We start from the raw sequence: 13424 nt of genomic DNA, 5'->3' as shown, positions 1-13424 counted from the left end.
TGGGAGGGCTGGGCCTCAGGAGAAAGGAGGTGATGACTCTTGTACAGCTCCCTTCCCAATTCCTTCCACTAAGAAGAGAAGACAGGAGACAAGGAACAGGTAAAACAGGATGAAACGTTTATATACAAGAATAGAATGTTTATCTGAAATATTTACAGTGTTGGTTAAAGCAATATTTTTACAACTTTTTAAGGTCAACTACGATGTATATTACAGGTAAGCTACAATGGTTTAATTTGCAAAATTAAGTAAAAAATGTTTTAAACGAAGCTTAAAGTACTCAGGTCAATTATAAAATTTCTCTGCTTTGCCCTTTATTCGAAGAAATCATGCTATGATGGTTAATGTGCTTTTTATAAATGGAAGTACTCTACCTGGAAATGCAATAAATGCTACAGTTGTAAGTTCCCAAAGGGTGTAAAATGACAAGTGAGTTGTTATAAGACTTAGGTGCTGAGTCTCAGGCTGGAGATGAGAGAGATGTTGAGATAACAGCCAGCTTTATCTCAACCAGGTTTGTGACTCCAAAGTTTGGGCCACACAGAAAAATGATGCTATTTGCACGTTATGGCAACCTCAATGAAAAGTGAAAATCAGTTGACCCAAACCAAACAGAAAAAAAAAAAAATCAGACCCAAGTCACCGTTGCACCTATTCAAAACTAGTTTTAAAGTGAGCTATTTAAAAACTTCATAAAAATATTCATGATTTTATTAGTTTGAACATTTCTACAAGATTTGGGTGGGTTTTTCCTTTACGTGAAAACAGCTATCCATTCCTGAGGCCTCCTAGGGCCTTATAACTCAGGAAATGCTGGGGGTGCAAACGTGCAAAAGGCAGGGGGAGCTGCTCCAGGCTGGGGGACTGTGCTTGGGAGAGAGAGCAGAGGTCCTGGAGCGGAAATGGTCAGCCGAGCCCTGGAGCTGGCCTGTCGGGGCAACCTGCGTGCCAGAACTAGCACTGCAGCTTGCGGATGCTTCGGGAGATGCGCTTGAACTCTCGCTGCCCCTTCTGCCACCGCTTCACCGAGGTGATCACCAGCTCCCCACCCACTTTCTGTCCCATGACCAGATAGGGTGCGTTGATGTCATTCATCTCCTCGCAGGTGCACTGCAAGCTGTCTTTGAGCCACAGCACTGATTTCTTCAGGTCCCTTTCGGACACACCGTTCAGCTTGTAAATGGTCTTGCTCTTGGTCTCCAGGATGATTTTGGTATCTCTGTTGATATAGGTTATCTCCTTCACTTTTATTTTCAGTGCTAGGAAGACAAGAGGTGGGGGGAAAGAATCACACCAGTTATACTGAGGGGATAGAGTATAGATTGGGAGCTTTCCTCACCCCGTTCCACAGCATATGTGTGTGAGTTGGCCTGGGGGAGGGACGAAGAGCTTCCTAGAGCTAATGAGACTGTCAGGGGCTGCAGGCGGGGGTTGGGAGCTGAGGGCAGCAGGTAGCTCCATTTCTAAAGCCTTGAAGGATTTGCCAGGCACTTTGTTTCAGATCAGCCATCCTTTCAAAACTCTTTTTGCGGGACTCAATTAACTTTTCTTCCTCGCCCTTGTGTTCTTGTGTTTGTACATAGGTTGCATGTGGTTTGTGCTCTCCTCAACAAATGACTTCCCCTATTGGAAACTTCAGCATGAAAAGAGATGCCTGACTCTTAGGCGAAACATGATCCTTCTGTGGTTGTAAACTTTAAACTCAATTTATTACGTCGGAGAGGTTTTTGGACAAACCTGTAAGGAAATTATATCACAGAATCATTGTTTTCTAAAGAACAGACTACAGGGAGGGGGAATTGATCTAACAGCTGCATTTGATTTGGGAAAGTAACTAGGAGAAAAATATCCAAGAGTCTTTTTAAGAGCACAACATGTTTAGCTGTAAAAGTGTTTTTCTGCAGACCTCATCCTCATATGCTATCATTTGCCTGTCTAAGGCCAAGGCGTTTACAGATTATATATGTACTGTTTCCAAAATGGATATGTAGACTCATTAGAATGCTAAGACCAAAAGTAAGTGGTTTACTATAAAAGACACATTTTATAGTCCTGAACAGTATGCTTTGGGAAAGAAAGCCATACAAACATACATGCTGGAATTAAATTTCAAGACTCCATGAAAGCAGAGAAAGGATAGAATTTTAAGGTTAGAAGGGATCATCCAGTTGAAATTTCTTGTTGGTACATGAAGCATCTGAAATCCAGAGAAGTTTAGTGACTTACATGAGGTCACCCAGTTAGGTTGTGTCCTGGCTGAGTTGTTCTCAGAATTCCAGTCCCCAAACCTCCTCCTATAACACCACTGTGGTCTCTTATAAGCAACATCAAGTTTTCTGTCCTGGTTGGAGCATTAACACACCCAACTGTAATGTGTCCTAAGAGTGCTGGTGACATTGACCATTGTTCCGTATGGATGATGTGCAAGTGTGACTTCCTGACTTTGATGGACTTTAATACATTGTTTAAATTAGTGATAGAGAAGAGGGTTTTTTGTGTGTATAACTGCTTTGGGGATTTCTCTCTTTCTCTCTCTCTCTCTCTGATTCTCTCTTTCTTTCCTTCTGTCTCAGAAAGAGAATTTGACCAAGCATGGCTTTTCCAGTCAACCAGGAAATGACCAAAGCTCAACTAGGTAAATCAAGGACTCTGTGACTTGGCCAACCATGATTTTGTTTGAAAGGCATCTGAACCGTAGTACTGAGTTCTCAGGGTTTATGAGACTTAAATCATGGAATAAGTCATGTGGAAATGTCACATGTTCCTGTGGCCTCTGTGTAAGGCATGGGGGTGGGGAAGATAAGTGGTGGGAGAAGTGGTTATATGTTACCTGGGAGCCTTGTCTACAGCACAGATAAAGCATGTGTGAGACTTCACCTGGTCAAGTTAAACATTCTTGAGCTCCAAACATCAGAAAAATGATCCCTTTTAACCAGGGGGATGATTTATTACTCACCTTGCTCTAGCTATAAAATAACCAACTTTGCAAAAGCTTGCCAGGGGAAGACATCAGGCATTTCATTTCCTCCCTGGATTTTCAGCTGGGACCAAATATAGGGAACCAAAGCCCCAAAATAACTTTTCCTGCCCTGGAAGATGCGAATGGGGATGCAGGGTTTGGTAGGAGGCAGAGGTGATGATACTGTCTAGTCCAACAATAGGTTGTATACACAGGCAGGCAGTTCTGGGCCATTCTTTCTTCACCAATATTCACCACTGAAATAAGGAGGTGTTCTGCATTTTCCCTATTCTTCAGGAGTGCAGTGGAGAAAGAGTGTGATGCTTTCGTGGATGATTCAAGTTAAATAAATCAGATTTATACCCACATTCCTTTTGCCTCTCCATTTCTCCCACCAAGTACAGAGGCAATATGGAATACTGCTTATAACCCAGGAGTGCATGATGCACTTCTCACAATTCAGGTTCATTACTCCTTTTGTGACAAAATGAATGTGGGGAAATAGGAAACATAGCTTGTGATACCTTAAAGGTAATGACTTCCATGTTGTTTTGAAAGGCTTTCTCCTCTAAGGAGAGAACACTGGGGACACATACTCACAGACACCGATTTTTTTGGCCCAGATCATGATAGAGCATCCTTAGGAAGGGGATCTTCTGTAAGGCAAGCCACAAAGCAAGTAGTAATATTGTGTGTGTGTGTGTGTGTGTGTGTATGGGTGCGTGCCCTAATTTCAACTGTTTCGGAGCCCGTGATTTAGCCAACTTTTTCCTAGCAAGCAGGAGAGAGATCTGTATTAAAGCTAGTGCCAAGGACATAAGCTGCCAGAAGAAAATGATATTTTATATACATTTTTGTATAAATTTTATTAAAATTATATTTTTCTATTTTGCCCTTAATCAAATCTTGTAGCATGGAAGCTAAGAACTGTGTTCTGGTAAGGCTCTGGAGATTTGTGATTGCTGCTGCCAACATGCCTCGCCCTCTATGACTTTGACAGTCGTATATATTTGAATATAGATACATGAAACCCTGTCATCCGTTTTGTGGCTCTTGCTGAGGGGAAGGCTTGGTTAGACTTAGAGGTGCTTCCTTTCTTTCGGCCTTCCTCGGTAGCGTGAAGCTTTTCCTAAAGCTCTGGCTGTGGTTGTTCTGGGAGCAGCTAAGATTAGACCCAGGACACTCCCTGAAAGAGACGTGGGTTGTAAGGAGCATCGATGGGCTTGTTTCCAGAGTTTCAGCCTGACCAGGTCTGAGGTTGCTGGGATGGTAAGTTGTAAGGAGAGAGTGGAAGGGCCTTCCTCAAGAGTGGGTGGGAGCCACAGTGATTTCTCTCAGTCTCCAGGACTGTGTTGAGGATGTAGAAATGTTAATACAGATCTATTAGATCTGTGTAACCTAACTGTTAAAATTTAGGTGAAATTAGATTTTCATTTTCAAACATTGTATGAACAGGGGTCATATCTGTTTACCAGTGAGTTCAACCTTCTGCCTGAATAAATTTTAAAGGGTACCAACCTCTCAAACACACCAAAAGGTGCCTGCTCTTGGAATGGGATGAAAACAAGAATGTCTCAGGAGTGTGCGTGACATTTTTTGCCACTCCCAACTCTGAATCCTGTGTCTGGCTGGGCTTATCCCTCACCTGGGAGGCCTGAGGACGGCAGATAAGGTGCCGAGGGAGCTCTGTGTGGACAGTCTCAAGCCTCTTTCCTCTTATAATATTCTCTTAAGGGTAATGACTTATACTCCATGAAACTTGGGTCACTTAACACATGCACTCTTTGTTGTCCCCAAGCACCACGTCATCCTGGCACCTTTCATGTATCTTGCTAAAGCAAATTCCTAAGCTTTATTTTTCCTTCTTTTTAAATTTAAGGAACTTCTCACTCCCAAATTGTTAACCACTACGTTGGATATATTCACTAGTGGTGGAACACAGAAGAACAAAGCATTATGGGTTATGAATAAAGTAAAAATATTTCTATTTGGTGCTGGAGCAAATTTTTATTTTGGGCCAGCTTAATGCCATGAATCTGTTTTGCTGGGGCTAATATGTTTTCATCTCTGGTGCACAAGTCAAGTGACTGAAAGAGAACATGGCCCAAGATTATGTTTGTTGGCAAGAAAAAGCCAAAGTGAAATGAAAAATGTGCCATTGAAAATTCATACTTTGAATAATTCTCATTATTTGATTATTGCTGAACAGAACAATGAATCTCACCTAAAAAGATATGATTTAATACAAGATAGTTACACAGGGAGGAAACAAGGATAGAGCAAGTTAGATGATTTAGCAAAGATGAGCTGGGATGGTATTTTACTCAACCTTTTTGCGTAACATCTTAATGATTTGTACCTTTAAGTTTTACTGGCAAATAAAACTTTTGAATGTGAAATCTCTTGGTGGTGGTGGTGAACTACTTACCAAAATCATTTTTACAAAGAGTTTCCATTATGTCGTTGTCATCCTCATTTTTATTTTTGCAGGCTTCACATACCTTTGGAGCTAGAAATGTGAAAAAATTAGTAAGTTTGCTTAAACGGGAACAGCAGGTGGTGTCTGTAAACAACTCACAAGGCTTATCCAGACACGAGTTGGCCATTGTTCTCTAAGACCCCAGCTTCTGCCTCCTTTAGAAAAGGAGCATTGCTCATTTCTAAGAAAGTCTCCTGTGCCTCCCATTTTTTGACAGGCAAAAATGCCCATATGCTGTGTTTAAAATAAATGATGAATCCCAGAGAGAAGGGCATTGTGGGTAGAGTGTGCAGGTGTAGCTACAGTTAACTGGAACAGGCTGCCACTTTTTAGCTCCTCCTCCCACCCTGGGACAACATCAGTGTATAAGGATAAAGCCCCTTTGAGGAGAAAGCGCTAGAAGACCCTCAAGGGATTGCGGAAAACTAGTAGCCAGAAACTGGCCGAAAGATTGTCCTTCTCAGCTGCAGGACGCCAGTGCAGCCCGGTTTCTGCTGGGCTCTTCAGAAGGGCTCTGTGTCTCAGGGGAGTCATTTCAAGATATTCTCAAGTCTGGACAGGGAGTGGCAGCATCACATATGGGATGAGGGCCACAAATGGGCTCTTTCCTCCTTGCAAACACCTCACCAACTACAACAGCCTGCTCTAAGGGGTTCTCTATCACCTCGTGCTTTCTGCCAAGTTTGTGCTTGAGTTAAGCAGCATTTATTTCATTATCCCTGGTGCAGGTTCTTCTTGTCCCTCTTTGCTCATTTCAAACTCTCAAAAACAGAAAGAAAAAACCCAACCAACCAACCAAAAAAACCCAAAGCTTTTCCTGAAGCTAATCAAAGTTGAAGCAAACTGTCTCTGGAGTCTGACCAAACCTAGGAATGTGCACAAGCACAAGCATCAGAGAGCCTACTACAGGCTCTTCTGAAAGGGTCTGACTTCTTCGGAAAAGAAAAAAGAAAACTCCTTTTCGCCCATTTATAAATGTTCTAATGCTGTCTTGAAAATTTAGGCGAATTTAGATTTTCTTTAATATGAAACTGAATTTTCACAGAAGAAAACTTTATGTGACTCATGATTGAAGTTATTTATCAAATTAGAAAAAGAACAGAGCAGATTTTCAAGAACATAAACTTTTATTTTGAAGGGGGAAATGATTTTTGGAGAAATCTAGTATAAAACGGTGCTGATAGTGGAAAGAAAGAGAAACAAAAGCAACACACATAAAACTGCCCAAACCTCCCCTCACCCAACCCAAATGAAACATTTCCAATTAGGAGCTCTAGGAATGTATATAAAATGTTACTAACCTGTATTGGTTGGTCTGTGGTATATGTTGGACAAATGTTTGAAATATGCCAAACATTTGCAATAAATTAGAAATCTAACCAATAAGATGATTGCAAACCCAGGGTGCCTGCCAGGAAAGATTGCTAAGCAACTTTGCATTTTCTTTAACTAATGATGGCTGTAGGAAAACAATTAGAGATTGAAAGGGAGATGCTGCTGGAGACCTGAAAAGGATTAGGAAGCCCCCTTTCCATCCCTGGGGGACCTAAATCAGCTCAGACTCATTGGATGTTTTCCTTGTAGGAAGAGTATCAAGAGCCCATGAGGTTTTCATTGCTTTGATGGTTTTTGCACAGGAACTCCCCCTCAGTTTTCTAAAAACTTAGGAAACTCTCTTTTGCATGATTTTCTCCAGTTAATTAAAACCACTCCTAAGATATAAGCTGATTAGTGATAGAAAAATAATTCCTGGAGATTCCCTTTGCGCCCTCTTCCTTAGACACCTGAGCAGTTGCAGCCAATGCTCAGATTTCAACACGCTCCGAGTCAGTCCTGCTTTTATTTCCAAAACCTAAATCGGCAATGAACAAAAAGTACCTTAAAAGGCTATTTGTGCATTTCGGCTGTCCTGCCTGCATGGGAATGTTCCTGTGCCTAGAATTCTGCCCAGTGGGAAGAACGTGCCGCATGAGACTGAGAGAGAAGCCTCTGGCCAGGGTGCTCACCACCAGCTCCACACAGGACCACTCTCAGAATACCGGCCCCCGTGCTAGCTTTTAAAAAAATAATTGTATATCTATAAGCGAAAAACGACTTTCACTTCTTCGTTTTCTTTTCTTTTTAAAAAACTGTCCCTAAGAAATAGCAACTGGTATAACTCGGGAGGCGAATGAGAGACTTGGAGGGGTGTGTGTGCGTGTGGGGGGGCCGGTTGTCTCAAATTTGTCACGATGACACACGAGGGCAAGGAGAGCGTCTGCCCCGCTCGAGACTGGCACCCCCCACCCCCCACCCGCGGGGATGCATCAGGATGTGGGGCGAGGGCCGCGGGATCCTCCAGGAAAGCCTTACCAGAGCTGGGAGAGGGGTGGGGAATAAAGGGGAAGGCTTACCTTCCTCGGTGGCGGGCAAGAGGTGGTCGCTGCTAGCAAGAGGGATGCAGAGATCGTTGTCCTGGGGGAAACGGTCGCACTCGAGCATGTCAGGCCACGGGAAGCCGAAGGCGGACATGACCGGAGCGCAGCGGTCCTTCACCTGCACGCAGAGCGAGTGGCACGGCTGGATGGTTTCGTCCAGGTCATCGAGGCAGACGGGGGCAAAGAGCGAGCACAGGAACTTCTTGGTGTCCGGGTGGCACTGCTTCATGACCAGCGGGATCCAGGCGCCCGCCTGCTCCAGCACCTCCTTCATGGTCTCGTGGCCCAGCAGGTTGGGCAGCCGCATGTTCTGGTACTCTATGCCATGGCACAGCTGCAGATTGGCCGGGATGGGCTTGCAATTGCTGCGCTTGTAGGAGAAGTCGGGCTGGCCGAAGAAGAGCCCGCGCGCCGAGCCCAAGCAGCAGTGCGAGGCGAGGACGAGCAGCAGCAGCGAGCCAGGGCCCCGCGGCATCGTGGGCGCGCGACCCCCGGGGGGCGGAGGGAGCGGAGCCGGGGAAGCGCGAGGCGGCCGGGCGGCGCTCGGCCCGAGCCCGCTCGCTCCGCTCGGCGGGGCTCGTGGGCCTGGAAAGCGGGCGGCGGGAGCGCCGAGACGCCGGGCGCGGGGAGGACGGCGCGGCAAAGCGCTCTCCGCTCGGCTTCGCGCTGCAAGCACGCGCGCAGCTCCTGGGGGCTCCGACCCGGGGGAGCAGAGTGAGCCGCTGCTGGGGCCCCGCCAGAGTTTTCTTGGCCTTTTTTATGCAAATCTGGAGGAGGGGGAGCAAGGGAGGAGCCAATGGAGAGTAATCCGAGGAGGGGTGGTCACTACTCTTGGTCTGGCTTTCCGTTGAGAATGCCCCTCACGCGCTCCCTGGAAGGAAATTCAGGCTTCGGCCCCCTCCCCCCGCCCCCGCTTCAGATGCTGCTGAGTGCGCGCCCTAGGATTACTTTAAACGACAAACAAACAAATAGACAAGCCTGGCAGCTGTGCCCCAACAGTGAGCGTGCGGGGCGCGGGCTGCGGGAGATGGGGACAAGCTGGGGACGCGACCGGTCCCGGCGGGAACTTGCTCCGCCCCCCGCGAGCTCGGGGCCGGAGTTAGTTTGACCCCAGCCTTAAGTTTCCGCTCCGGCCGGGGGCTGTGTGGAGGAACCGCATCCCCGGGAGCCGCGAGCCGGCAGCCCTCGGGCTCTTTGTGCCCTCTGCTCGCGCCCGGGACCTGCCCGCCCGAGGCTGCCTCGGCGAGCTTGGTTTCCTCTCGAATCTCCAGCCACGTTTCCCAGCCTGGCCCATCCATACGGTGTGCTCCTTCCTGCCCTTTTAAAAACCAGAATAATAAATAGAGGCGTATGAGCAAAATTGTTTACATGGAAAAGGAAATAAAACCTTGGGGTTGTTATTTTGTTGGGGTAAGTCTAGATTTTGCTGTTGTGGAAACGCCACTACAGAGTCTGGTTAGAATCACACACGACTGCCCACCATTTCCTGGTTTTGCAGAAGAGACCTGCCGTCCCTCCTTCAATGAATGGGCTGACTCCATGCTCGAAGGCATTACGAGCCATAAGATACACGGGCCCCAGCAGCAGGGCGCTCAGGAGAGCCAGGATGGGCCCCCAGCGCAGTTTGGAAAGAGAGTGCTGGGCACAAGGGACTGGCAGAAAATGCGCCATAAGGGTGCGCAGGCTGGGAAGGGGTGAGGAACGGGGAGTCGGGGCAGAGGAAGGAGCCCTGCCTGGAGATCCAAGAGCGCTAGTCGTGGCCTTGGCAGAGATGGTTCCTTCATCCTACCCGTGCCAACGGGCACAGTGCTGGGGGCCGAGTGTGCGGAGGTGAACAAACAGGCCAGCCTCTGTCTCCGGGAGCTGGGGCTCTAGTGCCCTCGAGGACAGCAAACAGTAAGTTCACAGCTGTAAACCGGGACAAGGGTGCCAGCAGAGGGAAGGTGTGTGTGTGTGTGTGTGTGGGGGGGGGGGTGCTCCTTTCCTCTAATCGCCCCAAGTCTCCCTTAGGGGCAGGTCGCTTCCGCCCCCTCAGCCTCCCCAGCTGGGTGGTGGTGCAGATCCAAAGAGAATCCAGGGAGAGAGAGCCCGCCTAGGTTCTTTCATATGTAAGATGGGCGCATTGTTATTACTTCCCGGCCACTTAGAGCCATCCACAGGCTCGGTCCACAGCTTCCCTATTTCCCTCCTTCCGGAAAGATGCATTGGCCTTGGCGGCCCCCCCAGGTCCAAGTCGCCCGGCTCGCTTTGTGGTCCCACCGCTTAGAGGAGGGGGTTAATGTGTGGGTGGTGAAAGCCCACTCTGTGATCTCCTACCCTTTCCTGGCCTTAAACACACCAGGAGAATCGCCATCTGGACAGAGAGCATCTTCTGGACTCCAAGAATCTGGGTCCCTAAGACTCCAGCTTCCATCTTGTCTCCTTTGACACGAACGCTCTGCCGGGGCAGGGCCAGGGCGGCAGCAAAAGGCCGCTCTTCTGCTGAATTGGTCCTGGGCCTTTTCCTTTCTAAAGCCCCGCTCCCCAAGACAAACTATTTTGAAAACAAACCCCAAATGAAACGGAAGCATATCGAATCAAACAGCTAATCAGACCCTGAGCTTTGATAGATGCTAGGACTTGGGCCCGGGAGGAGGTGTGGGGGTGGGATGAGCGCCCTCCCTCCTCCACCGCCCCCAGCCCCAACGACCTCCCCTGGGGGCGCCTCGGCCTCCCAGATCCCGCAGCGCTGGGCTCACGGAGCCCGAAGCGGGTCAGGGTTGGTTGAGGCGGTGCAAGGCCGCACACCAGCGGTCGGCCGGGGGCCCGGGCGCCCCGCGGGCCCGCGCGGCCCGGGGCATTGTTTCGCGAGCCCGCGTGGCCCCGCTCGCCGCCAGGGGGCGCCGGGAGCCGCGCTGGAGTCTCCATCTCGCCGCGCCCCTGTCCCGTTCTAGCCGGCCCAGTTCCCGGCCCCGCGGCTCCTCCTCGCACCGCGTCCCCCGGCCTCGATCTCACCCTGCGCAGGCTGCGTCTCTCTTCTCCACCGCGGGTCTCGCTCCACTCCTTTTCCCTTCCGCCGCTCGTTCGCGCCCGGCCAAGCGCGTGCCCGCGGGACAGGGCTGGTGACGATCTCGGCGCGCCTCCCCAGCCCGGGTCGCTGTGCCACCGCCGAGACGCGCGCACGTGGTGCAGCCCCGCATTGGCGCCTTCCTTAACCCGGACTCCTCCGCGCTCCCTGTTGACCCTCTGGCCTGTGGGTCTCCTCAGTTCCTTGGTACTCATCAAAACCCGCCACAGGCTTTTGCTTTTACAGAGAGTCAGTGCTGACCGTCTCCCCGCCGGGGTCCATGTAGTACTTGCCCGTCTTAGGAACGGAAACGCCGTTCACCCAAACCCAGAGTAGATTGCAGTGGGCGCCCACTCCTCTGACTGCAGCAGCCAGTAGGGCAGCCTGCTTAAAGGGGGCTGCCCATGGGTCCCTGGTGATGGGGTTGGTCCTCTCCCTGGCCCCCCGCCCCTGCCACACACACAGTGAAGAGCATCTCACCCAGATGCTGCAGGCCTGAAGAAGAGCTCAACTATCTGTGCTCTAGATTTGTCCCGGCTTCTCTGCTCGTTTCCTGTTGTTGAGGCACTGAAGAATCTTGAGGCCCAAAGAAAGTTCCCGCCAATCTCACCAGAGCAATTCGGCTGTGCTATACTATAGCTACAGAGTTTTCGGGCAGGCAGGACCCTCACTCTCATGCTCGGAGATTCTGTCCTGTGGGAAGGGTCTCCAAGCCCGGGGACCCTGGAGTCTGCTCTGCATCCCCGGAGAGTGGCGGAAATGGAGCCTCCCACCACCACTCGCGAAAAGTAGAGTTAAGGCGGACGGACTCTTATTTCTGAGAGGGAGTGCAAGCAAAAGGGGAAGAACGACACGTGTAATGTGCCGGATTCTTAATTCCGCAAATCCAGCACCGGTAAAGGGGCAGCCTCGAATTGGAAATAAACTTCTTAGTCCCCAAATGTCCACATCACTGACCTGCCCTTCCTATCGATTGTGAAGCTTGAGTTTCGATGCTCCGTATTGAAAAGCACGGCCTCCTGGGAGGCTTTAAACCTCTACCAGAGCTCCTGGCTCGGGATGAAGACAGTTACATAGGGCAGGCCAGGAGCGCCCTGCGGAAGCACCGGGAAGGACGACCCGCGCCGACGCCAAGAGGCTGACCTCACAGACTGACCGAGAGCCCCCCTGTCTCCTGAAACCCTCACTGCCACCCGGCAGGTGAGTGTGATTATCATTCTGCGAATAAGTAGTCACGAGGAAACTAAGGCTCACAGGGGTTTAGTGACTGGAATCGGGTCACACAGTGAGTGGTACATCTGCTGGTGTTACACGTGCCTTGGCTGGGTGAAGTTCCGGCCCGGGCTGGCTTCGGGGACACGTCCTGATCTGTCGGGTGTCTCCAACAGCGTCGCCGCTTGCTTTTCATCCACGCCCAGGCCAGCCGGGTGAGTGACGTCACCTTCTCGTCCTAGAACGGTGGACCCGGGCCTTCAGTGCTCCTTGCCAGGCAGAGCTGCGCGCCAGCCGGAGCATCCTTCCGTGGGATTCGCGGCAGCCATTTGGGGGCGCCATTTCCCAAAGCAGATGGTCCCTCTAGGGCTGCAAGTCAGCTTCCTTTAATCTGTCGAGGCTCTGACATCTGTTACATTTTTACATGTCGGGCAAGAGGCTGGCTTTTTTTTTGGTCTGGGGGAGTTGCTTCGTTCTTTCGCCTTTGCCTTCCGCACCCCGGCGCCACAGCGAGGACGCGGGCTGCCGCTGGAGGGGAAGCTTCCCGGCGCAAACGCGCTGGGCAGGGGCTAGCGCTCCCGGCCGTGCTCTCTGCGCTCCCTTCGGGGCCATCGGACCTCAGGGCTTCAGACGCGGGTTTCTGATACTGAGGTCTGGACCTGCGGCGGGAGAGCCTTTGCCTTGCGTTTTAAGGAAAGGAGAGTTAAGCCCGAGGGCGAACAGTTTACCAACTGCTGACTCGAGCTCTTGCGCGTATCTCCTTTAGGATCTCAAGGGGCCGGCGAGCCCCAGATCGGAGCTGGAAAAGCAAACGAAGGGCCCAGCCAGGGAGGCTTTGACTCGGGGGGTGCGGGAGCCACGACGGAGGCCCGACCCTGGCCGTGCCCGCTGTCCCCGCCCCTGCAGAGGCCCACACGGAGGGGCGAGCTGGCCGAGGAAGGGCGCGGGAGGGGAGGCGCGGCAGAGACCTAGACCTCGCTTAGTGCTCCCGGAGCCCTGGCGCAGGGCGCGAGGCGACGGTTCCCCTGGGGGCGAAGCAGGAGCCATCCCCGGGCCCTACCCGCGGGCCACCTGGCCGAGAAGGAGCCTGCCCGGAGAGGGCTGTAACTGCGCGTGTCTGTGTGAGCTCTCTGGTTTGTGGGTCCAAATCCAGCGAGAATCCCTTAAATTCCCGAGGCCGCTTTGTGCCGGGTACAGCGAACTTGGTCTTTGAGAAGGGCCTGAAGGCAAGGGATGGACACTTTTGGAACTCAGTAGAATGACTAAGAACAGTCGCTCCAAAATGATTAAAAAAAAAAACCAAAACAAAAC

At 50.6% G+C, this 13424-nt stretch overlaps 1 protein-coding gene across 3 annotated transcripts; it reads right to left on the bottom strand.

The window, feature by feature from the left end:
- Positions 1–94: 94 nt before the first annotated feature.
- SFRP2 (secreted frizzled related protein 2) lies at positions 95–10995 on the bottom strand. Of its 3 annotated transcripts, none has more exons than XM_070608847.1 (4): positions 10850–10995; positions 7832–8622; positions 5388–5468; positions 95–1259 (listed from the first exon to the last, which is right to left on the bottom strand). In XM_070608847.1, the coding sequence occupies exons 2-4, from the start codon at positions 8328–8330 to the stop codon at positions 955–957; spliced, it is 885 nt and encodes a 294-aa protein (XP_070464948.1). In that variant the 5' UTR covers positions 8331–8622; positions 10850–10995; the 3' UTR covers positions 95–954. The 3 variants fall into 3 exon arrangements, with proteins under 3 accessions (XP_070464948.1, XP_070464947.1, XP_070464946.1); XM_070608846.1 differs by having other exon boundaries at positions 7832–8726; positions 10850–10925; XM_070608845.1 differs by lacking the exon at positions 10850–10995 and having other exon boundaries at positions 7832–10666.
- Positions 10996–13424: the final 2429 nt, after the last annotated feature.

Source organism: Equus przewalskii, chromosome 2, assembly GCF_037783145.1.
Source record: "Equus przewalskii isolate Varuska chromosome 2, EquPr2, whole genome shotgun sequence".
NCBI lineage: Eukaryota > Metazoa > Chordata > Mammalia > Perissodactyla > Equidae > Equus > Equus przewalskii.
This window is presented reverse-complemented; position numbering and strand designations above follow the sequence as displayed.